The sequence below is a fragment of the Epinephelus fuscoguttatus genome, linkage group LG11 (genome assembly GCF_011397635.1).
Source record: "Epinephelus fuscoguttatus linkage group LG11, E.fuscoguttatus.final_Chr_v1".
In the NCBI taxonomy this organism is placed as follows: Eukaryota; Metazoa; Chordata; class Actinopteri; order Perciformes; family Serranidae; genus Epinephelus; species Epinephelus fuscoguttatus.
Genome location: NC_064762.1, coordinates 33274123 through 33286728, shown reverse-complemented (window position 1 = coordinate 33286728; position 12606 = coordinate 33274123). Strand labels below are relative to the sequence as shown.

The 12606-nt window shown below is 41.5% G+C and overlaps 1 protein-coding gene across 5 annotated transcripts in view; it reads left to right on the top strand.

Annotated features, from left to right (window-relative positions):
* The window catches only part of cdc42bpab (CDC42 binding protein kinase alpha (DMPK-like) b), a 93922-nt gene that overhangs the window by 43498 nt on the left and 37818 nt on the right, over positions 1–12606 (top strand). For all 5 annotated transcript variants that reach the window (XM_049589350.1, XM_049589349.1, XM_049589351.1 and 2 more), the window contains exons 4-5: positions 1359–1454; positions 3243–3391. In XM_049589350.1, coding sequence (XP_049445307.1) covers positions 1359–1454; positions 3243–3391 — 245 coding nt within the window. The remainder of the gene's footprint in view (positions 1–1358; positions 1455–3242; positions 3392–12606) is intronic.

Here is a 12606-nt window from a genome sequence, read left to right as displayed (position 1 = left end):
CAGTATCTGCAGTATGGTCACATGTATACAAGACACCTCATCATTGGGTTATCTTGTTAAAGGGACAGTTCACTTCAAAATCAAAGACAAATATTTTAGTGCTATTTATCAATCTAGATTATTTTGGCATGAGGCGTGTGAGTGTTGGAGATATCAGCCGTAGAGATGTCTACCTTCTCTCCAATATAATGGAACTAGATGGCACTCAGCTTGAAAAACTCAACAGCAATGTCTCTTTCCCAGAGATCATGACCTGGTTACTCAAGATAATCCACAGACCTTGTTGTGAGCAGTTTATGTAGGAACTTACTACAACCACTAACTGTATCACCATGCTGAAGGAAGCATGCGGTTTTTAAAATGTGTTTCTGTGGCACTTTGAGCACCACACCTCAAGTGCCATGTAGTTTTATTAAATTGGAGAAGAGGCAGACATCTCTACAGCAAATATCTCCAACACCAAAACAATATGTATTAATAATAGCACTGCAGGTAAGAGTAAAAATATGAAGGTAGGAAATCAGAAAACAACTTGCAATACAATACCATAAAGTCTTTGTTTACATTAAGATGATCAGTACTCAAGTTTCTCTTCTATCTTGTATTGTGTTTTTGAACCAAGGCAAGAGTTATGCAAGACATTGTAGCCTGAGGAGTTTTATTTTGGTCAGAGCAATTGGACTAAAAGAGAACAGTGAGAGGTCAGGGTGGGTTTTGACATTTTTCTGTGTGCAAATGTTTGACTTTTACTTTTCAGCTGTAGAAATTGTCTCAATAAGCTTAGTCAGATCTTGAATTGATGGTCTGGGTCTTTAGATGCAATCTTTGTTAAAACCCTTGTAGAACCCAGTTAAGGTTATACTGTAGATGACCCAGGTTCTCTTGCAGAAATCTGGCTGTGTTAATAAGGCTTCTTCAATTAAGGGGGGTTTCTATTTAATGTCTTAAAGAAATCAGGTTATTGCAGAGAACTGACAACACCTAGGTTACCTAAATGAATACTGCCAGACAGCAGCATGCCAAAAGATAAGCAGGCGTCCCTATGCTGAATTGTAGTTGAGCCAAGACACTGAAACCTTCTTGATTCTGAGCATGTAGTTCTGTAGAGGATCCTGATGTTTGACATGTGACCAGAGGTATCACCTTGTGTGTCACTTAATTTACAGCATTACATTTGATTAAATTAACAAATTGCTTTCACAAGAAACAGCATGAAAAATCATGTCTGATAGATGGTAAACATAGTTATAAACATGAATAACTTGCAGGTATTCTAACTTGTAAATCTAAAGATTTGAATTGCAATCCTCTCATGTTGTCAGTTTATAACATATAAAGTTTTTTGCATCTTTCTTTAGACGGCATGTTTTCGGGAGGAGCGGGATGTGTTGGTAAATGGGGACTGTCAGTGGATCACCACCCTGCACTACGCCTTCCAGGACGACAATAATCTGGTAACATAGCTTCTTCTTCTCTTTATGTGTGTGTATTCATGAGCAGGAAGTTGGTTTTTCGACTCGATACCATGAGTGTATTTCCAGAAATCCTCCTGCTGGGGTTTTAACCTTAACTTTTTTCAGTGAACTTTCAACCTTTACTTATCTAATGAGTCAGATACCCTTTAAAGTGATAGTTTGGATCATAGAGTAGATAGGGCTCGACACGTCCGCAATTTGGAGAAGCAGCCTGGAGTGCCGCCACGGAAGCTAAGAAATGTACTGCTGTGGATGGGGACAGTTGCAAAATGTATTTTAGTCATCTAAAAAAATTCCCACCTAAAGGAAGTCAATATCAGTTTAATTGTATGCTATATTTAGAATGATTTCAACACTTTACTTTGCCTCAGGCAGCCCTCTCTGACAGGTAAGCCATCAACAGCTTCATTTCCGCATCTATGCTCTCAACAAAGCCACCAGGCTACTTTAACAAAAACAGTAATGTAAGCTTGCTGAACATCGGAGCTGCTGGTCTATCACTGCCTCAGTTAGTTTGTTTGTGTTGTTGTGCGACTTGGGTGAATCCGAACGAACCCTTTTAAATGCCAAAGTCACACAATAGCAAACAAACTTAACTGATCGAGGCAGAGTTAAATCAGCAGCAGCTCCTGTGTTCAGTGGAGATAATTACGGTCTTTCTTAATGGAGTCTGGGTTAGAAGAGAGCAATATAATGGCTTCAGTTCCCTGTTGGAAACTGCTGTCCAACGGCATGGTAAAACTGTAAAAATATTCTGAATGTAGCATACACTGAAGCTCATAGATTTTTTAGGTGGCTAAAATATGTTTTACTGCTGTCCTTGTCCACAGCAGTACATTGCTAAGCTTCCATAGTGGTACTCCTGACTGCTTCTCCATACTGGGGGTGTGCCAATACACTGACCATGGATAAGAACCCCATACAACTCTACCTCAAAAAATTGGAGCTATCCCTTTTAGTGTTACCCACCTTACCTCACACATTTTAGCACATTCAAACCTTGGTACTTTCCAAAGTAACAACTACCGCCTTCTACTGAGTAGCTCCACCTGCTAGTTCATTTATAGACAACAGCACCACCTCCACATGATGGCTGGTGACCTGCCAGGCGCTGACCAGCACATTCACTTTTTACCACAAAGCACAACATGACTTAGAATTGTGGGAAATTGGGCAACAGATGTTAACACGGCCAAAAAACATTTATGTAAAAGACCAAAAGAATGACTTTTGGAGCTCGCTGACTGGTTGCGGGCCAAGCTCTTCCTCACTTTCATTGGCAGCCGAAGGCAGTCGTTCTCACTCCAACCTGACAGTCTGTCCTCTCTCTGTGACCCTGAGTTCAAATGCCAGGACTGCTTGTCATTCCAGTTCCCACATTCTCACAACAAATGCTTTACACAGGACACTCCCCAAAAATATACACCGCTGCCTGTCCAGCCGTCTATTTATAGGAAAACCTCAAAAGTTAAGAACCGTTTAAGCGCTGGCTAGCTCAGTGCTTCTCTGTAGTAATGATACTGTGAGAAAAGAGGGAAGGAGAGTGGGGAGGGTTGGGAAAAGGAGGGGGGGTATATTTTTGACTTTCTTGTGTGACTTTCTTTTATTGTTTTATACATAAATCATCTCACTTTCTCACACTATACTGATTTTTTGGTTTAAATTGAGCTATTCGTTCTGCAGAGATCATTTCTTTTCCAGTACCTGCAATTGACATTTATGTCTCATTTTCTCGCTCTCTCTTTCTCTGTCTCTTTGTCTCATTAGTACCTGGTCATGGACTACTATGTGGGTGGCGATCTGCTGACTCTGCTCAGTAAGTTTGAGGACCGGCTGCCGGAGGAGATGGCCAAGTTCTACTTGGCTGAGATGGTACTGGCCATCGACTCTGTTCACCAGCTACACTACGTCCACAGGTGAGAAGCAGGCAGAATGGGATGTGTGTGTGTGTCTGTAATTATTTTCTGCAGAGGAACAGACTGAGTAATAAGTCCTGATGACTGATGTTCAGTGTGTTTACATTATTCTTGCTTTGTGGGCAGTTTTCCAGCTGTGGGGAGCAACTGCAGCTAAATGAAAACAGGGGAGAGTGTGTGTGTGTGTGTGTGTGTGTGTGTGTGTGTGTGTGTGTGTTTGTCTCCAGTCATTACTGGAGGTAGTCAATACTGTGGACTAATTATAGAGTATATTAGTTTGGGTTCCTGTGTGTGTTACTATTTCACTCTTGAACATTCACATTTGGGGTTAGGTTTGTGTGTGAATGTGTGTGAGTGGCAGGATTCAGTGCTTTGGAAAATAACTGCTGTGCTGGAAGAAATACTTAGAGCATTTATTTAATTAAAAGTACCAGTACAACTTGTCATTACAACTAGGAGTCCTGTATTCAAAATCACACTTAAAGGGAAAATTTGGTATTTTTCAACCTGGACCCTATTTTCCCATGTTTTTGTGTCTAAGTGATTAATGGGAACAACAATTTTTGAAATTGGTCAAATATTGAACAAGAGAGCTGCAGCCAATTTAATATTCAGGGCAATAGCACACTGTCAGTGTATGTCCACTAGAAGTGCTTGTTTTTGCCACTGACAGGCTCAGATTATTATTTTAAGCGTATGACAAAGAAATAAAACATTCTCCTTACCTTTCCCTTGATTGGGTCTGTTTGTTTTTGCAAAACTGCAAAAACACAACTGGAATGGCTTCAGAATGAGACACAATAACAACCAGATGAAACAAACAAAAGGTAAAATAAAAATGTTGTATTTCCTTTTAGACACTTAGGATAACTACCTGAGCCTGTCAGTGGCAAAAACAGGTGCTTTTACATTGGCAGTGCGCTATTGTCTTGAATATTACACAGCAGCCTGTTTCACATCTGTGGCTACAGTGCTCTCACACAATACTGAATCTGTTTTAAAAACTGTAGTTCTCATTATTCACTAAAGCCTAAAGCCACTGCCTCTTCATGGCATGAATTTCATGCTGTTATGCCGCCTTGACGTTCTGTAGAAAAGGTACAGTCACAGAATGGGGGGACAGAGTTGTCTTGCCTTTAAGCCAGCAGCAAAAAGCCAGCAGTGCCAAAATTAAATCTGTGTAACAGGGACAGCTGGTAGGATGGGACTGTGGATGGGATGGGTGTGGGTTTTTAAGTTTTAAAAAGCAGCTGGTTGCATTTAGCACCTCACTTAAAGAAGAACAGCCGCAACAAAATTTCACAAATTGGGAAAACAATGAGGTCCAGGAGCTCCTTACCCTTTGTGCAGAGGATGAGATCAGCAGCCATATAACAGGGACACTTAATAATTGTTATTGCCATGTGAACATTATTGTTATTGTTTATAAAGCTCTTACGCTAGAGGATGATGCGGTTGTGTTAAATGTCACGCCCGTCACGCCTCTTTTGCTTCTGCGATGCTGGCATGCTGTCTAAAATCACAGACTGGAGCAGCATGATGCCACCAATGTTGGGCTTTGTGTAAAAATGCAAAGGTAACAAAGGAGGGACATCGTAGCAGCCCCATAGCATGATCTCTGTAAAAAAAAACAAACAAAAAAAACGATTTTGACACGAAAATATGGGAGAATAGGGTCCAGGTTGAAAAATAAACGTTTTTTTTTAGTTGAAATGCAGAAGTATGACCAGCAGAATGTACTTAAAGAGAGTGGATGTGTAAATAAGGGCCTGTCTGCAAACATATTTGACATATCATCATCTTTTTTGGCAATGTTGTGTTGACAGCTTGCTTCAGCTGCTGCCAATTTGCCCAAAAAAACTTACTGCAGGTTTAAAGTAAAAAACACCCTAAAAGCAGACTGTTAACACTGAGTGGACATTTTCCTCTGTAAGGTACATGCCAGAAGAATTTTTCAGCTGACAGAAGATGCCCTTGTGAACAGGAAGTTAGTTTTAGCCAGACAGGAAGCAGTGGCATGTTAACACAATTACAGTGTTGTATCGCCGGGGGCTCGTCATAGCAATTTTGTTCAGGGAGCAAGAGAAGGATGGATAGACAGAGGGAAACATGCAAGATGGATAAGGAACAACGGAGGGTCAGAAAAAGGGTACAAGAAAGCTGGGCTGCCTGGTGGGGTAACGTCTTGGGTGTGTCTGCAGTTACTCTGATCTCTAATACACCACTGGAAAGTCAGACGGAAAGAAACGTACTGAGAGAGGACGACGGTTATACAGAGATGCAGATGTAAATGTATAAGTAAAGAAAGGGAGTGAATGAGAAGAGCGTGGGGAGCCACTAATTGCATGGTGTTATCTGGGGGCCGTGGGTGGGGGTTGGTGGTGGCAGTGGAGATGGAGGAGATGGAAGCGCAAAGGGACGAGGAGGAGGGGACAGCACTGTTTCTCTTTAAGTCTCCTCATGGATGCTTTGGGACAGTAATGATGGGGTATGGGAGGTGTGTGGGTGGGGGTGTGGTGCCGTTGCCTCCGCCTGTGTACCAACCCCCAACTCCTCCTTTGCTCTCTCTTTCTCACTTATGTACGGCTCATGGGAGATTTGTACGCTTGCTTTGTAGAGGGTGGAGACAGCCAGGCAGGTCCCCTGAGGAGGGTGTGTCCTACTGGCTGATCCCGTCTAATGAGTGTGTGTGTATTTGGGTGCATGTGCATATTTGGGTGCATGTGCATGATGGTGTGTTTATCTCGGTGATGATGTGTGTATGTGAATTTGGTGTGTTTTTCCTGTTCTTATGACTAAGTTGAAGTACAATGCATTAACCCTGTAATTAAAAGGCTCTAATATCCATTATACAGAAGACCAACCACTGTCGATTCATGGCTCACTTTCAGTTACACCAAACACACACAGACACACCACTACTGGGAATATTGATGAGCAGGTTGTGGCAGTGCTGCAGTGCAATGGTTTCCCCGCTTTTTCTCTTGGGGATCACAATTTTCAATCATCTGTGATGCCAGATTCTACAAGGATAATTTGAAGTTCCACCTTCAAGTAGTCATTTCGACTTTGAAAAAAGTAAAAGGCGTCCATTAGTACAGTCCCTAAAAATACCGCATGACTCAAATACATGAGACATCTCCGATAATAAGACAACCCTTCACCACTTGTTTTTGGAAGAAGACTTTTATAGAAACATTGTGAGCTAGCAGATATCATATTTAACATGTTTTGTGTATTTTAACTAACACATTTAAACAAAAATGCAAAAGCCACTTACAAGGAAATAACCAACAAATATGTCAGACTATAGTCACTTGTTGGCAGCTGTAGCTCACAAGTTAATGTGGGTCATCCACCAAATGGCTCTTCCAGTCCACATGTTGAATGTTCTCAGGCAAGATACTGAACCCCAAATTGCTCCTGAAGGCTGTGACATCGGTGTGTGAATGATTTGATTAGATTAGATCCTGATGATCGGGTGGCACCTTGCAAAGCAGCCTCTGCCATCAGTGAATGAATGTGGGTGAATGTGGCATGTAGCAGAGGTGTGAACTCCAATCACATGACTTGGACTCAAGTCAGACACAAGCTACAAATTTGATGAGTTTGGACTCAGCTTGACAAAATCAAAAAAGACTTGCAACTCGTGACTTCACTTGGACTTTTGTCTCTTGATTTGAGTGTACTTGATACCATCCCCCCAGCCAATTTGGGAACAGAAAGTCATAGAAATTTCCCAATAAGAGATGATGTAAATGCAACAAGACAGGACAGAAACACATGAAATTCATTCTGTTGTGGTACTCTTTGATAGTGTTATTATGCTATTAATGTCCATGTCAGCAAATTAAGCTCAGTAACACTCTTTTTAATAAACTTGTTTTAACAAAGGAATACACATTTTTAAAAGTTAAAACAGCACTAAATTTGGTGAAAAGTGCATTATTACTTGTTTAGGACTCAAAGGTCTTGAGACTTGACTTGGGATTTGAGTGCAAAGACTTGTGACTTGCAAAACAATTACTTGGTCCCACCTTGGGCGTGTAGCATAAATCACCTTGAGTGGTTGGAAGATTAGAAAGGCCAAATGCAAGTCTACTTAATTTTCTAATTTTGGTGTTAGAATTCCAAAGAGAAACATTAACCAGTTAATAGTGTTGCACGGTATACTGGTACCAATGGTAGACCCATGGTACTTAAACTCCACGGTACGTATGATACCATAATGTCGGAGTACCATAGTACTACAGTACCTCATGGTACCGCTACTGTGGGATAAGTTAAAAGTCCAGTCACAAGAGGATGAGTGTCCATGCGCTGTCCAATAACAGTGTACGCTGTCAAGTAACGGTGCACGCTGGCCACCTGGCACTCAATATGCCGCTGCAGTGGTTTGTTTTCCAGTGACATTTCAGGTATTAGCTGAGCTACTGAGTATCTTTGAGCAGTGAAAGTTATTATTTATTTATTTTTACTTGTAGGCTAGATTTGTTTATATATGCTACAGTGATTTGTTTTCCACAGAGCTCTACGGTGCCAGCATTTTACTCGCATTTGCGACTAAAAATAGTTTTGTGTGAGCAAAAGAAAAAATCAGGAGCACGCTGTGCGAGTACAGAAACAACCAGCAGCAGAAACTAAAGGCAAATCCTGCCGGTTGTGGGTTGAATGGGGGTCACAGATACGGCGGCCATAGTGCTCCGCGGCGCAAGATAACAGCTTACCGGCGACCAAGAAACCTGGCTCCAGGTCCAATAACTTCCTTGGCGTCATGACTGCCCAGAAATACCTGAACTGCCAAGCCTTGGCGGCACACAGGTATGTGATGTATCAGAGGAGAAACGAGCCGTTCACATTTCCACAAATTTTATTTTTTTATTTTATTTTGATCCCCCCTATGTTAATCACTTATTGATGCTGTTTTTGAAGTATGAATAAGTCAATAAGAAATTTATTCCACTGAAATATCATTGGTGTATTATAGAAAAGTGATTTATCTTTTTATAAATGACAAAAGGCACATCTGCCTCGTTTTTGCTGTGGTATCGTGATATTACTCAGAACCATGATACTTTCACTGGTATCGTACCGTGGGTCCCAATTTTGGTACCGTGATAACACTACCAGTGAATGCAGCTGTGCAGTTTATTAGCTTATATCTTAATAGCAGCTATGATATCAGTCCTGTAAGGAGACTTTTCTCTGTTAGAGGATAAGGTGGTCAGCATAAATCCCATATCTGTGCTGACGTTCTTTCATTCAGTCATCATTATACTCATATACTTACTCATGGAAGCAGTCAGAATGACTTTTTTTCCCGGCAGGTTACCATATTTTCTTCTTGAGTTCCTCATCATGACACTTAGTTTACACTAGAAATTCTTGGCTGCGTGACAGATGATTCTGTCCCCAGTCTGTTTCAGCTGTAAAGAAGACACAAGCCATGAGAAGCTCCTGGGTGTTGAAGTGGGGCTAACTATAAACACTGTTAATGCTGACTAACTCTAACAGAGTCACTGTTCACAAGTGAAGAAACTCAGTAGCCTAGCAACATTAACAACCCCATATTACAACACTGTTGATGTAAATGAAGTATGAGCAGGGTACTCTCACCATTCACATTATTATGTGTAGTCCCAAAAATAATATGACCCCACTTTTTTTTAATTATTTCTGGTAAAAATATTTATATGTATTGTTTAATATTCAGGCTTATACATCACGTGCATTGGTACATTAAATTCACCAACTGTAATGTTCATTAGGTTGTAGGTCAGGATGTAAAATGCATCATGGCAAGAGTAATAATATGTTCTGGGTCCCTGGATTGGACTGGATATTTAATTTGGTTGCAAGCTTAAATAAAAGAAGGGGGAAAAACGTTTACAGACCCCTGTTGTAATAAGAAGAGTCAGAGGAATATTTCAGTGTCCCTGTCATCGACTCCAGCTGCCCACCAGGACTCTTCCTGTTTTTTTTAAAGGCATAGACATAGCACATGAAACATGGTTCTGAAATATGTTTATATGACTACCTCATCTTGTGCCTTTGGCTGTTTTGTAGCGCTGGACTACTTTTTAGTTTACCCTTGCGTGTTATGTGTCTACGATGGAACCCTACTGCTAATTGATGTGCAGCATTGTCCCAGTGGAGTCAAGTATATCAAAGAGATGGCTGCCTTGGTAGAAACAGTCCCACAGTATATATACTTTTATATTGCCCAACCCTGAGTTATAATATTTGGACAGTTAACCTTAATAATCTAAATGATGTGGTTTTAGCTTACCTAATGTGTGCTTTTTCTGGTGTCATGAAGTAGTTGACCTTGCCACAATGTGGGCCCATTTAAAAATCATATTTGCAGTCCTGTTGATGCCGATGAAGTTGAAAAGAGCCCAGATGAAAGAAATGAAGAGCAAAGAGCCTTGAGGTCAGCCTTCTGTCCCCCTCAGCAGAGTCCCATGAGAGGCAGCGTGTGTTAGAGTCAGACGCAAAGGGAGACTGTGTGTTTGTGTGTGTGTGTGTGTGTGTGTTCATTTATTCAGTGGTCAGTGATCTGCGTGGCCTCCCAGAGGGGCCTGACAAACGTTTCAATAGGCCAACTCAGCATGGCTTTGTGCTGCCGAGCCCCACATCTGTCTGCCACGAGTGTGTATGTGTGTGTGTGTGTGAGTGTGTGACACACTGCATGAGATAGGGGGGTTCTGACAGAGTGAGAGTCAAGTTGGGGGTTGGTACAGAGGGAGAGGAGTGTGTGAGTGGATTTGTGGATAGAGAGAAAGATTTGTTGTGATCATGAAGAGAGGAAGACAGATAACAACAAATCAAATAAGATGTCATGTGAGGGTGACAGTGGACCTCTTACCTGAGTGGGGTCTTGCAACTGTAGTGTACTGTGTGTATGTGTGTAATGGTGTGTGTTTTCCTATTGATTGCAGCCTTTGTGTGTTTTATTATTGATCAGAGCCATGTGTCTCCTCACAGCTGAGTGATCTAAGGGGGAACAGAGCTCTCTCTCTTTCACTCACTCACTCACACACACACACACACACACACACACACACACCAATTATCAAAGATATATTCTAAAGGTATTCTCAAATTTCACTGAAATGTACACTTCATGAAAATATTGAAAAAAAGAGCCTGGCATAAGAGGGAAGTGTGTGTTAGTGTGTGTCATCAAGTGATGCCAGAAGTCACACAGGCAGCAGTTCTTTTACTCGTTAGTTACTTGGCTAGAGCCATGTGGTCATGCCTTGTCTTTGCAGTTTCCAGAGTTGCTGCAGGCCACATTGTGTGTATGTGTGTGTGTGTGTGTGTGTGTATGTGTGTATTGTGAGGTGGCGTCCAGATGGCCCTCACAGATGGATGCTGTGGTCTTAGAAGAGATTACCTCCCTCTATTCTCGTCTCTGCGCTGCTCCTTAAGACCGCAGGAGCCCTGTGACACAGTAGCCCAATTAGCTATGCTAACTAGCGTAGCCTAGCATTAGCTTAGCACCACAGCCTCTCTAGCTTTGTCCATGCGTGGAAGGCTATAAATGTGAGTCAGCTCTTGTGCTATTAGTCTCCAGTTGTGTGAGCTGGGGGCTTTTATATGGCTGCTCTGACGACCAGTGGACTCATCACAACAGTATGAGTAAGACAGATTGTTAAGGAAAAGATGATGTTAAGTGCAGAGGGGGAAAAGTAATGTTGACTTTTGGTATCAGAGGGGAAAGGAGGATGGCGGCAGCAAGACAACTGCTGCTAAGACAAGAAAGAGAGGGGAGTGGGCAGACAGGGGCTTTGCTAGTACTTAACGGTTTATCAATGGCAGCACCAATACTCCCTCTGCATTACCCCTACTGTGCAGCAGTGGCCTGTCTGCCACACACACATATTTACACACACACATGGACAGGCATGGGTCAACTCACGCTGTCTGCTTTTTGGCAGACCAGAAGTCTCTGGAACAGATTAAGGCCTTCCAGCAATTGAAGCACCTGTGTATACACACACACAGACACACACACATGCACCATCAGATCCACGTGCTCGCAGTCTAGTCCAACTGTTCCAGGTGTCATTCATGATTTGTAAAGTCTACACTTCCTGTCAAGGTGATACAGATTCAGTGAAGAGAGGTCGTGTGCCTGGTAATAGATACGCACACTAGTGATCACACAGTCCTGTTTAAAGATGTGTTTTAAAAGTTAAAAATGAAGAGAAAGGAGGAGCGCACACCAGGGTTGGAGAGGAGCTGACCATTGACAAAAATATACAAATTTGAAAAAAGATGTCAGGCGCACACTCTAACACTGATGAAGACGGTCTAGCTGAAATGTTGGTACTTAATCAAAAGAAAACATTTTTGCATTGAGTCTTAGAGTATGCGCCTGACATCTTTTTTTTTTTTCAAATTTAGACTTTAAAAATGAAATTCACCAACTGAAAAATGTGACACTGTCTTGTTTAATTGCTGCTGTGAAAATTAAAACTTAAGTTATTACGTATCTTTCAAATCATAAAACATGAGATGATCTAGTTCTTTGTGTTTATTTTAGTATAAGGCACATACTTTAATTTACTCGACTTCTGAGGTAAATGGAAAACAGCATTACTTGCTGGCTGTCTTCTTCCTCCCTGCCTTTTTTGGTGTAGTACTGCGTTTCTTGGCACATTACCACCACCTGTAGGTCAGTGGAACAGTGTGAAACTGTTGGCGGGAATTTCTATCACTTAACCAGCATGCTCTTGAGCATGCATGTTTGTCCTGGTGGGCATGCACAAAAACAAAACAAAAAACAGAGATCCATTCATAAAAACATTGCTGCGTAGTGCCACCAATGATCAAAAACTCCACGGGGCACCTTTAAGTTATTTTTGTTCCTATTTATTGAAACAGAACTGACAGCTCTTGTACAGGTTGAACACATTCCAAAGGTTCTGTTTATACCATTATACGGTTGCAAGCCAGAGGCTTCATATTTTTTTCCAGTGATTATGCCCAAGTTTCTGTCTTCTTGCTCAAGCCTTCCATTGTGTGTAGGTTTGGAGTCGTAAAAGTTAATCTGAAGGTTCACATATAACAGAGTAGTGTAGAGTCTAAGATAAAAGTCCTCAAAGAGACATTAAAATTTTATCAGCGAAATCTCAATCATCCAACACCAAATTATAAGCTCTTTTTGATAGTATGACCTTGAGTATACACCCCGCCAGCTGTTTGTG